General features: G+C 45.1%; 1 protein-coding gene across 5 annotated transcripts in view; it reads right to left on the reverse strand.

Annotated features, from left to right (window-relative positions):
* Positions 1-16,947, reverse strand: part of ASAP2 (ArfGAP with SH3 domain, ankyrin repeat and PH domain 2) — a 164,733-nt gene that overhangs the window by 83,400 nt on the left and 64,386 nt on the right. For all 5 annotated transcript variants that reach the window (XM_037894095.2, XM_037894097.2, XM_037894096.2 and 2 more), the window contains one exon: positions 4,663-4,792. In XM_037894095.2, coding sequence (XP_037750023.1) covers positions 4,663-4,792 — 130 coding nt within the window. The remainder of the gene's footprint in view (positions 1-4,662; positions 4,793-16,947) is intronic.

Raw genomic sequence — 16,947 nt, forward strand, 5'->3', positions numbered from 1 at the left:
AATACTCAAGCACAGCCTTCAGTGGTTCATTTTATTGTGCTCGTTCAAATGAAGCATTGAACGAATGAAAGCATCCAACCAGCTTCATACAAAATATGTTCAGTTTTTTTGACGTGAAGAGATTCAACAAAGCTCAAAAGCCCCAAGCTTGACCTCATCTACACTATCCTTTTTTCCTAAAATGTTTCACTGTTGTAGCAACACCAGGAACATTATCCTATACAGCAGGTTCTTATGCTGTGCTCATCTTCACAGTATTTGAGTCTCTCCTACACAGAACTGGTGAGAGCCTGAGGAAAGTAGCAAATTTTTCAAGTGGGATTTTCAAAGCTGTCCAGAGGATTTGGACACCCATTTCCCTTTTTAAATGAATGGAGGTCCAAATCCCTTTGCCAGCTATGAAAAACTCAGTCTGAGGATATGTCTACACTGGAAAGTTTCTGAGCCACAAGTTATATCACTTTTATTAAAATGCTGGAATTAAACTGCTGTTGCATGTCAACACAAGCAGCCTTGTGACGCTGGATCACATCCACATTAGCACCTCTTGCAAGGGCAAAGACAGCAGTGCATTGTGGTAGCTATCCCACTGTGAAACTGGCCGCAGGCTGCTTTGAGAAGGGTTTGCAATGCCTCATGGGACAGGCACAGCATCACATGATGCAGGTTTCCCAATCCCATTGTTCCATGGACATCCTAACTACATTGCCAGCTGCTTTTCAACTGAAGTGGTGGGTAGAGGGGAGAGTGTGTGAGACAGGGTGTGTGTGTATGTATGTGTGTGTATGGGAGGGGAGAGAATGCGTGTTTTGGGGGACAGAGAGTATGTCAGCATGCCATCTTGTAAGTTCAGACAGCAGCAGGAAGCAACCAGTTCTGAGGCAGGGGGAGGGGGAACCCCGAAATCAGCCCCCACCTCCCTCCCTGGGCTCTCCGCACAGCACTCTCTCTCACTCTCTCTCTCTCTCACACACACACACACCCCTCTGCCTCGGTGTTCAGCGGCAAGAGCATTCCACAATAATGGTTTCCTTTGTTTTCCCGGAGCAGATCAGCACAGCACGCAATGGCTGTCAGAAACGGTGCTTTGAAAGGGGAGGTGCACACGTCTCCAGGGCAGCCGAGTTCCAAACAATGAGCTGAGTGATCACTTGAGGCATTATGGGACAGCTCCAGAGGCCAAGTACAGCACAGAAAGCAATCAAGTGTCTACACTGGCAACAGAGCCCTGGCGCCTCTGCACAAATAGCCTAACGTCAAGGTGGCTTTTTTGCAGCGCGGCAATGGAGGAGTTTCTGCGCCCAAAGTGGCTTGGCCGTGCATACATGTCTGCAGATTGAGCACAAAAAGCTGCTTTACTATGCAAAAATTTGCCAGTGTATACAAGCCCTTAGACTTTGTGTAGGAATACAGGGCTTTTCTAACGAATCGCCACAGGCTCAGGTATTAAAACCTTACGTTAGCAATTCAGTGCAGTGGCTACTAAGTTACACCAGCATGTGAAATCAATTAGCTCCAACCAACACTAGAATCTCAAGCATGGGTGGCCAAACTGCGGCTCACAAGCCGCATGCAGTTCTTTTACACTTAAAGTGCGGCTCGCAGAGTCCCCCATGTCCCCTCCTTCTCCACCTACCAGACTGGGGGAGGGGGAGCTCAGGACCTCTGCCTTACAGCAGGTTGGTGAGATAGGGGCTTCTGACTAGTGGGGAAGGGAGTCTCAGAACTTCAGACCCACGAGGCACACCTGCCAGGGCCTATGGCTTCAGCAGGAGTGGGGCTGAAGACCCAAGCCGCGGCTGAAGCGGCAAGCCCCGTCAGATGCTTCGCGTGGGGCAGAAGCCCCAAGCCATGGCTGGCGCGCCCAGGCTCTCAAACTTCTGAAGATTGTCATATGCAGCTCGGAGGGTCGGTTTTGGCCACCCCGATCTAGAGTGTCTCAATAGAAGAGGCTCAGTTTTCCAAGCAGGCCTTTAAAAGTCTGGCTCCATGTAACATGAAACTAAAAAGGGTGGGCCGGGTACATCAAATGCTACACAATTACAAACAATCATTGTTACGTTATTACTATCATCATGAAGAATCTGAAAGGCAAATGGCTTTTGTTTAATGGCTGTTTGTTTTTCAATACCAGCCCAATGATGTGGAACTGAGATTTTCATATTACACCGCTGCCTAAACCCTAAATAATTTGGGGTGTCATGGTAGTGTGAAGACGGTTTAATTTAATCTGTGAATAACGTATTGAATGAGGCATGGGTGGTTCTATAATTTATTAGTACATGAAACAGCAGAGAATGTAGATTCCTTGTTGAAGTTAGTGTGCCAGGGTGAAGAAGTTTAATATCCTGAGTCCAATAATAAACTTCAAGTTTCCTTTGAATGCAACAGTTGTCATAACACAGAAACTATCTTTTCTCAAATTCCCTTTTTAAGAATAGAAGTACTTGTGGCACCTTAGAGACTAACCAATTTATTTGAGCATAAGCTTTTGTGAGCTACAGCTCACTTCATCGGATGCATACTGTGGAAAGTGTAGAAGATCTTTTTATACACACAAAGCATGAAAAAATACCTCCCCCCACCCCACCCTCCTGCTGGTAATAGCTTATCTAAAGTGATCACTCTCCTTACAGTGTGTATGATAATCAAGGTGGGCCATTTCCAGCACAAATCCAGAGTTTAACAAGAACATTGGTGGGGGGGGGGGGCGGTTAGGGGATGGTGTCCCCTGAATAGATATGTGGGCACAGTTGGCAACGGGCTTTGTTGCAAGGATAGGTTCCTGGGTTAGTGGTTCTGTTGTGTGGTATGTGGTTGGTGGTGAGTATTTGCTTCAGGTTGGGGGGCTGTCTGTAGGCAAGGACTGGCCTGTCTCCCAAGATTTGTGAGAGTGTTGGGTCATCCTTCAGGATAGGTTTGTAGATCCTTAATAATACGTTGGAGAGGTTTTAGTTGGGGGCTGAAGGTGACGGCTAGTGGCGTTCTGTTATTTTCTTTGTTAGGCCTGTCCTGTAGTAGGTGACTTCTGGGAACTCTTCTGGCTCTATCAATCTGTATACCTTCAAATCAGCGGCACTGCTATGGGTACCCGCATGGCCCCACAGTATGCCAACATTTTTATGGCTGACTTAGAACAACGCTTCCTCAGCTCTCGTCCCCTAATGCCCCTACTCTACTTGCGCTATATTGATGACATCTTCATCATCTGGACCCATGGAAAAGAAGCCCTTGAGGAATTTCACCATGATTTCAACAATTTCCATCCCACCATCAACCTCAGCCTGCTCCAGTCCACACAAGAGATCCACTTCCTGGACACTATAGTGCTAATAAACGATGGTCATATAAACACCACCCTATACCGGAAACCTACTGACCGCTATTCCTACCTACATGCCTCCAGCTTTCACCCTGACCACACCACATGATCCATTGTCTACAGCCAAGCTCTGCGATACAACCGCATTTGCTCCAACCTCTCAGACAGAGACAAACACCTACAAGATCTCTATCAAGCATTCTTACAACTACAATACCCACCTGCGGAAGTGAAGAAAAAGATTGACAAAGCCAGAAGAGTTCCCAGAAGTCACCTACTACAGGACAGGCCTAACAAAGAAAATAACAGAACGCCACTAGCCGTCACCTTCAGCCCCCAACTAAAACCCCTCCAACGCATTATTAAGGATTTACAACCTATCCTGAAGGATGACCCAACACACTCACAAATCTTGGGAGACAGGCCAGTCCTTGCCTACAGACAGCCCCCCAACCTGAAGCAAATACTCACCACCAACCACATACTACACAACAGAACCACTAACCCAGGAACCTATCCTTGCAGCAAAGCCCGTTGCCAACTGTGTCCACATATCTATTCAGGGGACACCATCATAGGGCCTAATTACATCAGCCACACTGTCAGAGGCTCGTTCACCGGCACATCCACCAATGTGATATATGCCATCATGTGCCAGCAATGCCCCTCTGCCATGTACATTGGTCAAACTGGACAGTCTCTACGTAAAAGAATAAATGGACACAAATCAGACGTCAAGAATTATAACATTAAAAAACCAGTCGGAGAACACTTCAGTCTCTTTGGTCACTCGATTACAGACCTAAAAGTTGCAATTCTTCAACAAAAAGACTTCAAAAACAGACTCCAACGAGAGACTGCTGAATTGGAATTCATTTGCAAACTGGATACAATTAACTTAGGCTTGAATAGAGACTAGGAGTGGCTAAGTCATTATGCAAGGTAACCTATTTCCCCTTGTTTTTTCCTTAAACACCCCCCTTCCCCCCAAGACGTTCTTGTTAAACCCTGGATTTGTGCTGGAAATGGCCCACCTTGATTATCATACACATTGTAAGGAGAGTGATCACTTAACATAAGCTATTACCAGCAGGAGAGTGGGGTGGGGGGAGGTATTTTTTCATGCTTTGTGTGTATAAAAAGATCTTCTACACTTTCCACAGTATGCATCCGATGAAGTGAGCTGTAGCTCACAAAAGCTTATGCTCAAATAAACTGGTTAGTCTCTAAGGTGCCACAAGTACTCCTTTTCTTTTTGCGAATACAGACTAATACGGCTGTTACTCTGAAACCTTTTTAAGAATATTAATGGAACAATTGTATTCTATGTTAAATCTTACCTCACACATCTGAAGCTGGAAGAATCGTCTTTCTTTCTCCATCTCTTCCGCAATTTCAGCTCCACTTATTTCTGTACGGATCATTCCATGTAGCTTAGCATGCTCCTTTTTCTCTTTCTCTATTTTCGTACTATGTGGGAAAGAAAAGCTAAATCAAGTACACTACATGGACCCTTGCAGTCCTGCAAGTTTTAGATTACTTCCAATTTCTATTTCATTTGAAATTTGATAGTGACCAAGAAACAGCCAATGACTTGCTGTGATAGAAGTCTAATCCAACCGCACTACCATGAGTGACTGACACAGGAACTCAAAAAGAGTGGTAGGAAGATACAGTGTTATCTCATTGAGAGAAAAGACACATTTGTGATTCAAATTAATGCTTAATCCCAACTGACTAATCTTGGTTAACAGAGCTTAATTATGTCACTAGATTTTCAAAGCTTCCCATGTCAGCATGGCTTCCTTTCTGTGTGCAGGGCTCCCGAAGCCCAAAGCACAGCTGCCATCTCTTCTGCTGCTGAACCAGCTGGCATTGGGGACGGCGGCCAGCTGGCTGTGTTGCAAATTTTAAAGTCTGCTAAACCAGGTGCCTTGATCCTCTGAAGGTTTCTGCCAGTTTTCTGAAACCTATGTGTAATATGGGTTCTACTATATTGGAGTAAAAATTATAGTATTTTCTCATTACATGGTTTTAAGATTACTCTAAATGGAGAACCTGAACTTAGTGTAAAATGACTTGCATGTGTTTAGAATTTCCAGTCATCAATAAGCTCTGTACTTGCATCTTCTCTCAAGAGAATGATTAAGTGTCTCATCCTGAGCCCCAAGCAGCCAGGGGATATACCAGAATTAATCTTTCCATCAACCTTGCAACTGAGAAATGTTCTGGAACACAAACATTTAATCCCCACTACACCCTCATTGGTAAATCAAATAAAACAAATTCCTTGCAATTTTTCAGTATCCCTGGACATATCCAGCTAGCATTTGCAGACTTTCAGCCTAAGACGTTTTCCATGAATGAAGGGATATCCTAAGAAAAACTCCTCTCTCTTTCACAGAGATTCATAGATTTCAAGGTCAGAAGGTATCGTTGTAAAATATAAAGGCACAGCAATTTTTACTCCTCCCACTGCAACCACATTTGAATGCATGACTTCTAGCTTCAGAAGGGGGAGCCATTCCCCTAAGCCACCAGGCCATCTAACCTCTCCAGGGGCTATACATCCTACACAATCATTTACATGAATCAAAAGCTAACTCCAGAACTTTTCTGGAGCCAGACAGAGCCTTGATGCTAAATGCATAGGTGAAAAGCTCCATGAAACTTCAAGGAGACAAAAGCACACAGGCCAAGATCATGGATAGGAATGATCCCATACAGGCATCAGGGGAAGAAATCAGAGGGGTGCCAAGGAAAAGCCTGCATTCCTGTCCCATTATGGCTACACAGCAGTAACAGACCTTATCTCTAGGCCCAGTGCTTTTAAGCTTTTTGTGGATGATCCTTTATATGTTCAGAGTAAACACCAGGACCAGATGATGTGGAAGTAAACCAACAAAGTGAAAAAAGAAAAGGAGGACTTGTGGCACCTTAGAGACTAACGAATTTATTTGAGCACAAGCTTTCGTGAGCTACAGCTCACGTGAGCTTGTGCTCAAATAAATTTGTTAGTCTCTAAGGTGCCACAAGTCCTCCTTTTCTTTTTGCGGATACAGACTAACATGGCTGCTACTCTGCAACGAAATGAAGACTCCATTATTTTAAGTGCTAAAAATATCAGCATCACAAATGGTGATGGCCTATGTTAATAAGAAAAAGCGAATAATATCAGCAATGGTACAAATAGATCTACCCAAAGAAACCAGATGCCAGGCACAAAGGATTAACCAGGTACCAGTTATAAAAAACAAGGGGAAAGGATTGATGCAAAGAATTTATACAAAATAGTGAAATCAGCTCTCCTTTCTTTTTTGGCACTGTAGGCAGAGTAGCAGAGAACTGCTGCCAACCAGGGAAACTAGATGGGTGGGTTTCAAAACTTCAAACATGAGAGAAAGTATCCAAAAAATGTTTTTAAATCTCTCAATTTCAACAGTAGCCCATGGGAAATAATGAGAGAACTGAATTAACTGAAATGTGATCAGGTCTACATCAACAACTACTGGCATCTGGTTTGCTCACACAGCACAAAACTTGAACCTAGGCTTTCCAAGAAGATCAACTGTGTGAAACTATCCAGTCAATGAAGCAGTTACATTTTAGAAAGAAATACAAGGGTAATAACCCCCAAAACACAACAGAAAAATTGTTTAATGCCATAACAAAATATTTTGTAGTTCATTCTAGCTTATCAGATAGAGGGAGGGGAAACTTTACACAAACAAAAAACCCAAACTTTATACACACTGTCACAATCAACTGACCACAATAAAAAGATGCAGGTGTTTGCACAGCTACCATGCTTGCACCAGTGGTGAGCTGGAACCAGTTCGCTGGAACCGGTTGTTACATTTAGAAGCCTGGGACAACCGGTTCTAAAAGGACTTCTAAATTTAACAACCGGCCAAAAGTGGCACCTTAGGCGCCGACTCCGTGGGTGCTCTGGGGCTGGAGCACCCACGGGGAAAATTTGGTGGGTGCCGCTCCCTGCCCCGCTCCAGCTCACCTCCACCCCTGAGTTACGCTCTGCCCCGCTCTGCTTCTCCGCCCCCGCCCGTCTTCCCACAAATCAGCTGTTTGCGGGGAAGCCTGGGAGGGCTGAGAAGCAAGCGGCGGCTTCGCACTCAGGCCCAAGGAGGCGGAGCGGAGGTGAGCTGGGGCGGGGGGGCACGAGGAGGGCCGCCCGCGCCGCAGCAGGTAACCGGGGGGGGCACGGGCGTACAGGGGAACTGCTCCCCGCCCCAGCTCACCTCCGCCTCCCTGGGCCTGAGCGCAAAGCCGCCGCTTGCTTCTCAGCCCCCCCAGGCTTCCCACGTGAACAGCTGATTCACGGGAAGCCAGGGGGAAGTTGGGGGGGGAAGCAGAGCAGGGTGGTGCTTTCAGGGGCGGGGATGAAGCAGAGGGGAGCTGGGGCCGGGGGCAGGGCGGGGAGCTGCCGGTGGGTGCTCTGCACCCACCAAATTTTCCCCGTGGGTGCTCCAGCCCCAGAGCACCCACAGAGTCGGCACCTAAGGCGCCACTTTTGATGTGATCAATGGGGGGAGCAGCCGCTCCCCCTGCTACCCCCCTAGCTACGCTACCCCGCCCCAGGAGCCAGAGGGACCTACCGGATACTTTCTGGGAGCCGCCCCAGGTAAGCACCGCCAGGACTCCCCCCCTCGCCCCCCAGCAGGTCCCTCTGGCTCTTAGGGGCGGGGCAGGGTGGGCACCCACTACGGTGGCCCACGAGACCCTCCTGTCCGGATCCGTGGGAAGTCAGGAGACAGGGGAGGGGAGTGGCCACGACCCCCTCGTGGGGTGAGAAGGGAACTGATTGTTAAGATTTTGGCAGCTCATCACTGCTTGCATCCTCTGCACATGCACATGCAGACATTTGCACTTAGTTTAAAATCAACACACTGCAACCCATTCAGGGAGCAGCGGGGTAAGACTAATCTAAAATGAGAGCAGATCTGTGTAGCAAACAAGAAAAGAACCACTCTGTGTGAAAGGGCAAGATGAAGGCCTATAATGAAAAAGCAGCTATGTAGATATGTCTTATCCAGTTTTCACAGTATGTCACTATTTTTGCATTTGTTTTCCTAGCTTCAGACTCAAAGTTAGATAATTAGATAACCAGGACTTCTAATACTCTTGAAAAGCTTATTTTGCCTTTTAGAACTCAAATATGAGAAGCAGCAGGTCACTACTTAAAGGCTTTTACATAAAAAAAATCACTATTTCAAAGGAGTGAATTGTTCTTTCATTCTGACACTGACATGGATATGAATTGATGAAAAACTAGAGGAGATAAGCTATTGCAACAAAAATGGACATCGATTCTAACCTCTAAAGACCACATTTTAAAAGGTAGATTATTTTTGTAATAGAGTTGAAGATACACCATCACTTGTATTTAAAGGCTATTTCCTTTTATAAAACTCATGTTATACCTTTCCATCACTGACAGGTCCCCATCAATCCAGTCTCACATTTCAGTCTGACTCTCCAACTTATCCTCTTGTATGACTTGCTCTCTAATTAAAAGTTCAAAACGCTTCTTCCTCTCCTTGTATTTTCTATCGCTATTGACACCACCACTATCTAAACCCACAATCTAGAAGTCATCTTCAGACTGTCCCTCTCTTGTCCTGCACATATTAGTGGTCATGTCCAAATCTTTCCCCTTCTTCCTCCATAATATTCAAAGATCTATGCAGTGGTATTTCCCATTTTAAGAACAGAGAATCTCGCTCAAAATGGAAGAAATGTTTTAAGTGTGACCACTGTACAATTTTGGAAACAGAAATCCTTAACTAACCTTTTACCGTAACTGTTGTTCTTCAGGATGTGTTACACATGTTCCTCTGTAGCTGCGCGTGTGCCCAGTTGTCAGATTTTTCCCTCAGTGGTACCCAACGGAGCAACCCAAGTGCCCTCTGCTACCCCAAGCTACTACATGCAGGTGTAAATGGCAGAGCTGGCCACCCATCAATTCCTTCCTACTGGATACACTCCAATAGAGAGGGGAAGGATGATGGATCATGAAATGAACATGCGCAACACATCTAGAACAACAACAATCATGGAAAAAGATTAGTAACCTTTTCTTTGAGTGATAGCACATGTCCATTCCACTGTAGGTCTCACAAGCAGTACAAACTGGAGGTTGGCTTCGAGTCTACTTGAATAGGGAACAGAGGATTACTCATCCAAACCAGGCATCATCTCTGAATTGCTGAGAGATGGCATAATGAGAGGCAAATGTATGGCATAATGACCAGGTTGCCACCTTGTAAATGTTCAAGATGGGAGAGGCCACAGAAGCTACCTGAGACCTGTTTGACTGTGCCAAGACTCTTCTCCGGGGTGTCACATCTGTCAGCTGGTAGCATAATCAAAAACAAGTGGATATCCACGAAGAGACTGTTTGGGTGGACGCTGGACAGCCTTTCATTCTGTCTGCAATTGCGATGAACAGTTCCACCAAAGACCTTAATGGTAAGTCTGGTTCAGATAAAAAGCCACAACTCTTCTACTACCTAGAGTGTAGAGCTTTTCCTCATCTTTATGGGCATGAGGCTTTGGAAAGAAGATCAGTAAACAGATTGCTTGGTTAATGTGAAAACTGGAAACCTCTTCAGTAAGAAACTTCAGGTGAGGGCAAAAGTAAAACTTTCTCTCTATAGAAGACCATACAGGGAGATTATGATACTAGAGCTCGCAATTCCCCACTCTCCTGGCTGAGGTAATGGCAACTGAATAGCCACTTTCATTGAAAGGCATAGCAGAGAACCGGTCACCAGTGGCTCAAAGGGAGGACCCATCAGCTTTGCTAAACCTAGATTCAAGTTCCACACAGAGACAGGGTCCTGTACCTGTGGATATAATCTGTCCAGACCTTTCAAAAATCAGACACACATAGGATGGGAGAAGAGTGAGCGGTTGTCAACACAACGGTGGAAAGTCAACACAGCCACCAGGTGTACTTTGATGGAATTAATAGTTAACCATTGTTGTTTCAGGAACAAGAGATTGTTCAATATATGCTGGATAACAGTCCGGGCCATGGAAATGTCTTTTTGCCAGGAGCAGATGGAGAATCTTTTTCATTTAATCAGGTAAATACCCCTCGTCAAAGGCTTTCTACTATTCAGAAGCACTTCCTGTGCTCCCTTAAAAATAAATCACTTCCAACTACATCAGCCATGAAGCATCCAGATAATCAGGTGAAGGGCCTTCACGGTGGGATGTAGAAGGTGGCCATGGTCCTGAGAGACCATGTCTGTTTCGAGCAGGAGTGACAGTGGAGATCTGATCAATAAGGCTACTGAAGCTGAAAATCAGTACTGATGGGGCCATGCTGGAGCAATGAGTATAAGGTGAGCCTGGTCTTGTTTGATTTTGAGCAGGAGCGGAAACAGAGGGGAGGCATACAGCAGGCCATTTGATCATGGTAATAGGAAGGCATTTGTCAAAGAACCCAGGCTATAACACGGCTTGGGAACAAAACTGATGACATGTTCTGTTGGCCTCTTGCTTCTGTGGGAGTTCCCCAGAGCTGGAAAATTTATCTGGAAATATCTGGACAAAGGGATCACTTATGATGAATGATAAACCTGCTTAGGTGGCCTGCCAGAACATTCTGCATCCCTGAAAGGTGGATCCAAGTGGGGATGTGGAAATCACCAAGGAGAATTGCTTCTTGGCACAACTGCATTGATCGGGCTTCTCATTGCTTATTCACATAAAACCTGGCTGCTCTATTGTCTGTTAGCACCAACAAATTCTTTTGTTCAATGTGTGGAAGAAACACTATACAAGCCAAATGGACGGCTCACAATTTCCTTACATTTATATGTAGCTTTAGATCCTAGGCAGACCAAAGAGCTTGTGTCAGCAGGACACCCAAGTGATTTCCCCCCAATCTAGTTCCAGTGCATCTGTAACAAAGGTGAGCATCTGTTTTGGAGCAGCAAAGTGACGTCCAACACAAACACTGGAGGGTTGTGTCCATGAGTCCAGACAGGACAAGACCTGATTTGGTACTTGGACCACCATGTCCCTATGATGAAACACTGGTGAATACACCAATACTAACCAACCTTGTAACTTTCTGAAGTGCAGTCTGGCATACTGCACTAGGTAAGTACATGCTGTCTTGTGTCCTAGATGCTTTAGGGAGTTCTGTTCCATAGTGCCACAATATGCCTTTAAGTCTAGAGCAATGGCACACAGTGTTTGAAATTGCAAACATAGCTGGAAGGCCTTGGCCTTCCTAAAATCCAGGACTACTCCAATAAATTGGAATTTCTGTACAGGTGACAGGATTGACTTCTCTGGATAATGGCTGTGCTGGACAGACCTGAGACTAGGACCAGCTTCTCACCAGCCAGCCATCTAGGCAAGTGAACATGTGAACTCTTAACCTCCGTAGGAACACTGCTACCACCACCAAACTCTTTGTGAACATGAGGGGCTACAGAAAAGGCAAAGAGCAGCACTAAACATTATCACAGAATCACTGGACTGGAAGGAACCTAGAGAGGTCATCTAAGTATGATCTAGATCTGTGCTTCTCAAGCTATCTGATGTGAGGGACTGGCAATTTTTTTTTTCCAATGTGCGCGCAGACTGGCAGCCAATGGCTCACGGACCGGCACCAGTCCGTGGATCACCACTTTGAGTAGCACTGATCTAGACCACTCCTGACAGGTGTTTGTCTAACTTACTCTAGCAGGGCAGTTACCGCGCTCCTAAGCGGCAAGCCCAGACTGATTGGGGAAGCAGCCACAGCTGGGCCACACCCCAATGAGGCCACAGCTGGCCCTGATGAAAGGGCTATGAGCCAGGAGCTAGTCACTCTCCCTCCAGCTTCAGAGGGAGATGGACCTAGCTGCCTGGGAGCTGAGGGTGCAGGCAACAGAGCAGGGCTGGGGAAAGGTGAGAAGAGCTGGGGAGCTCCCGCCTGGCAACTCCCCAGGTTGCAGGCCTTGTGCAAGGCCAAACCAGGTACTGGGGTTGCAAAGGCTGCAGGCCAGAGAGTAGGCAAAGGCAGCAGGTCCAAACCCCCTTTGGCCAATGATGAAGGGCTTTTACGCTGCAGTCTGCCCCAGTGAGCGGGGTCTAGATGGTGACTGGCAGTAGCCATAGACTGAAGTGAGGTGGGGATAGAGGGTTGGGGCTTCCCCTGGTTGGGGAGACCCAGAGAGAGGGTGTACTGCCAGGGGGAAGCACCCAAGATAAAGGGGCACCGGGGTCCGGGAGGGACACGGGGGGCCTGAGGCAAGTGGGACACTGGCCTGCAGAGGGCGCTCCGGAGGCTGGAGAGCTAATTCCCAGGACTACCAGCAGGCGGCACCGCACTGGTGAGTCCCACCTCGCTACACTTACTCTTAAAAATCTCTAATGATGGAGATTCCACAACCTCCCTAGGCAATTTATTCCTGTGCTTAACCACCCTAACAGTTAAGAAGTCCAATCTACACCTCTCTTGCTGCAATTTAAGCCCATTCCTTCTTGTCCTATCCTCAGTGATTAACAAAAACAATTCTTCTCCCTCTTCCTTTTAACAACCTTTTTTGTACTTGAAAACTTATCAAGTACATAAAATGAAGAAGGTGTAGATTGGACATTATGAAAATCTTCCTAACAGTCAGGGTGGTTCTATCATGTCCCCTCTCAGTCTTCTTTTCTAGACTAAACAAACCCAATTTTTTCCAATCTTCACTCATAGGTCATGTTTTCTAGACCTTTAACCTTTCTTTTTTGCTCTTCTCTGGACTTTCTCCAATTTGTCCATATCTTTCCTGAAATGTGGTGCCCAGAATTGGACACAATACTCCAGCTGAGGCCTAATCAGCGCAGAGCAGAGCAAAAGAACTACTTCTCGTGTCTTGCTTACAATACTCCTGCTAATACGTCCCAGAATGATGTTTAGTTTTTTTTGCAACAGCGTTACACTATTGACTCATATTTAGCTTGTGGTCCACTATGACCCCCCCAGATCTTTTTCCACCGTGCTCCTTCCTAGGCAGTCATTTCCCATTTGTGTGCAACTGATTGTTCCTTCCTAAGTGGAGTACTTTGCATTTGTCCTTATTCAATTTCATCCTATTTACTTCAGACCATTTCTCCAGTTTGTCCAGATCACTTTGAATTTTAATCCTATCCTCCAAAACACTTTCAACCCCTCCCAGCTTAGTATCACCCGCAAACTTTATATGTAGTCTCTATGCCATTATCTAAATCATTGATGATGATATTGAGCAGAACCGATCTCTGCAGGACCCCACTCGCTATGCCCTTCCAGCATGATTGTGAACCACTGATAACTACTCTCTGGGAATGATTTTTCCAACCAGTTATGCACCTAACTTATAGTAGCTCCATCTAAGTTGTATTTCCCTAGTTTGTTTAAGAAAAGGTCATGTGAGACAGTATCAAAAGCCTTACTAAAGTCAAGATATACCACATCTACCGCTTCACCCCTATCCACAAGGCTTGTTATTCTGTCAAAGAAAGCTATCAGGTTAGTTTGACACAATTTGTTCTTGATAAATCCATGCTGACTGTTACTTATCACCTGTGCTGGCTGCCTGTGCCGGGAAGCTTAGACTACAGCCTGCTACCAGCCCAGCCCAAAGGCTAGGGCCCTAGACTGTTACTTGCTGTAAGCCCTATTGTGTTGCTGTGTGTTTGTCAGATGAGCCCAGAGCTCTAGACTGCTTATGGCTCAGACCCACTGGTGCGACCCGAGGCAGAGGACTAAACCCCAAGACAATGAGGCAGAGTGGCCTCCCTCTCCACTGGAGAGCGAGAGAGCACTATATCCTGAAATTTACTATGCTATACTTGGCTAAAAGGAATACAATACTGCAATACGGAAAAAAATAGTTTAACCATCTACTGAGTCCAAGCGAGGGGGTATGGATGAGGACTCGGGCTTTTACAAGAAAATTTCAGACACGGAGGCCTTGCCTACTCTACTGCAGTAAGTCGACTTAAGTTAAGCTACTCCAGCTACGTAAATAACAGTCAGCATAGCTTAGGTCGACTTACTGCAGTGCCTACACTACACTGTGTCAACAGGAGAAGCCCTCCTGTCGTCTTACCTTAATCTTCTCATTCCGGTTGAGTACCGGAGTCGACCAGAGAGCACTCTGCAGTCAATTTAGCGGGTCTTCACTAGACATGCTAAATCGACCCCCACTGCATCCATCACAGCAGCATCGATCCCTAGTAAGCATAGACATGGCCTTTTACATTCCAAAAACTCAAATGGTCTTAACAGTTTGAGCTTTGCCATTTTGGGGGGAGAGGAATAATTAAGTGAATTTACCCAAGTGAAAAGAGCATTTATTTATATATATATATATATATATATATATACATACATACACACACACACACACAACATTTATATACACACTCAAATAACAGTCTGTTTATTTGCAAGAGTATTTAATACGTATAGTGAAGAGTGTAATGAATTCATTTGTAGCTTTCAAAATTGAATGGGAGGGATAGCAGATGAGAGAAGAAGGGCACCAGCTAGCCATAGTCAAAACAGACCATCTACTTTCATTGTTTTTACTTTCGTAGCAGTAGAGCTCCTAGCACAAAATTGACAGACATATTCACTGCCTTACAAAGTAATAAATAAATGCTTTTTAAAAACTAAAAATAGTTTAAAATCAATTTCTTAGGCACAGCGCTCTTTGGGGGACAGGAACTGTGTTTTATATGATGTCTGGAATGTGCCTGTGACATTGGAGGCACTACCATAATACAAATCAATGAGTAAATACCACCACACTACAGCAAGGCTACAGTGCAAGAGCTGATATCACATCATAAACATCTAATACACCACAATAGGGCTGATAAGACTGACATGTGTGGGTGAGATCTGGCTCACCACTTTGTTAAATATGGTCTGCCTGCTGGAAGTCTGAGCAGGTTTTCTGACACATGCATTCCTTCTCCATATGCTCCCTCTGCATGTCTGCTGTTAGTGTGTAAGCAGTGGGAGAAGTAATGAGAGTGCAAGGAGAGAAAACAACAAAAAAATAAAAGAGCCTATGCACCACACTAACCAGGTCTAGCCAAACAGCCATGATTTGACCAGTTCCACTGTCATGTATTAGAGGTATCATCAGACCATAAGAACACTGAACGCAGGGCATGGCAGGTAAGAAAAAGGAACTGGTTTTAAATAATTTACACTTATAAATTGCAAATATTTTTTTTAAGGCTACATGAGAAGTTTCCTAATGACACAGTCTGAAGATAGAGGGGTGTTTTTACCAGTAACTATGGTCTTCAAGAGTGTAATCTAGACATATTAAAATTGGTGGGAATGGCACCTCCTGGATGTAGAATCTTCTAGAAAGCAGCGTCTATTGGGGCCACTTGCCCATCCTTCACGCTCCCCTTGTGAAGAATACAAGGGTATAAAATGGAGGAGTTCCAACTGCCTTTCAGTTCCTTCCCCAGTTTTGGAATTCTTTAGCTGAGGCTTCAAAAAAAAGTGGGAAAAGGTGTGTAGACACGTGACGAATATGTAGAGGTGACACACTTGAACAACCTCCTTCTTCTTTTACATGTCTCTGTTTTCTCACTTGTGGGAGATTAATGAGTAGCACAGCACACTGGGAAGGTAGGCTGAGGATTTATAGGCGAACAAGAACTGCAAAACTGCTCAAATAGCAACTGCAAAATTGCTCACCTCTGGATGGCAAATCAAGAAAGTATTAGAAGAGGCCACAATTTTGCGCTCTCCCAGATCAGACCTCACTGAGGGACAAATCTTTGCTTCAAGTAGCAGCTTTGTAAATTCTATGAAAACTGCTGCCTTTGGATTGGCTGAATACCTACCAATATAGTCAGAAGAATGAACACCTGGAAAGACAAAAGGGTGTATGAGCTAGCTAAGAGATTTGCACAGTTGTACAAGAACACAGTTCAAAGAATTTGCCTGTACATAAATTTCCCTTCCCCCTTCAGCAAATCAGTCTAAGGGAGAGAATCTTGTAGACCAAACACATAGTTTTCAACTCCAGAATCCTACAGAATTTACAAGCCTGGAAATGGCTGGAGAACTTGGTACAGATCCCAAGCCACCACCTGGAAATATTACTGTAGATGTAAAGGGAGAAGAGAAAGGAATTCTCTGACAAGCACATGTTATCTTCACCTTCTGTTTCTTGAATGACCTGAGACATAAGTGGTTCAGGTATAAGTAGTGCGAAGACGGGATAGTTCCTTTGCAATCAGTCTTAAGGAGGCCACAGATGTAACCTGGATAAAGGTATCTCACAGTTACAGTGTAAACGGAATGATCTGTGAACCAAAGTCTAGATACAGACATGAATGCCCTGATGTCTGAAACAATCATGTCAGGATAGCAAAACACTGTGCTGCTTAAATAAGAGAGAATCTTGTGGATACCCCTGATTAGTTGGACTAGTAATACAGGATTGGAATTAGTCCTGTAGAAAGAGGCAATATGATACCAATGTCACCATGTAGATAACAATTTTCAGTGCTGAGTGACCAAGGAATAGCACTTCAAACCAACAATTCCAAGCAACCAGTGTTTTCAATCTCAGTTAAGAATCCCGAATTTACAAGTTGAA

The sequence above is a fragment of the Chelonia mydas genome, chromosome 3, assembly GCF_015237465.2.
Source record: "Chelonia mydas isolate rCheMyd1 chromosome 3, rCheMyd1.pri.v2, whole genome shotgun sequence".
Taxonomy (NCBI): Eukaryota; Metazoa; Chordata; order Testudines; family Cheloniidae; genus Chelonia; species Chelonia mydas.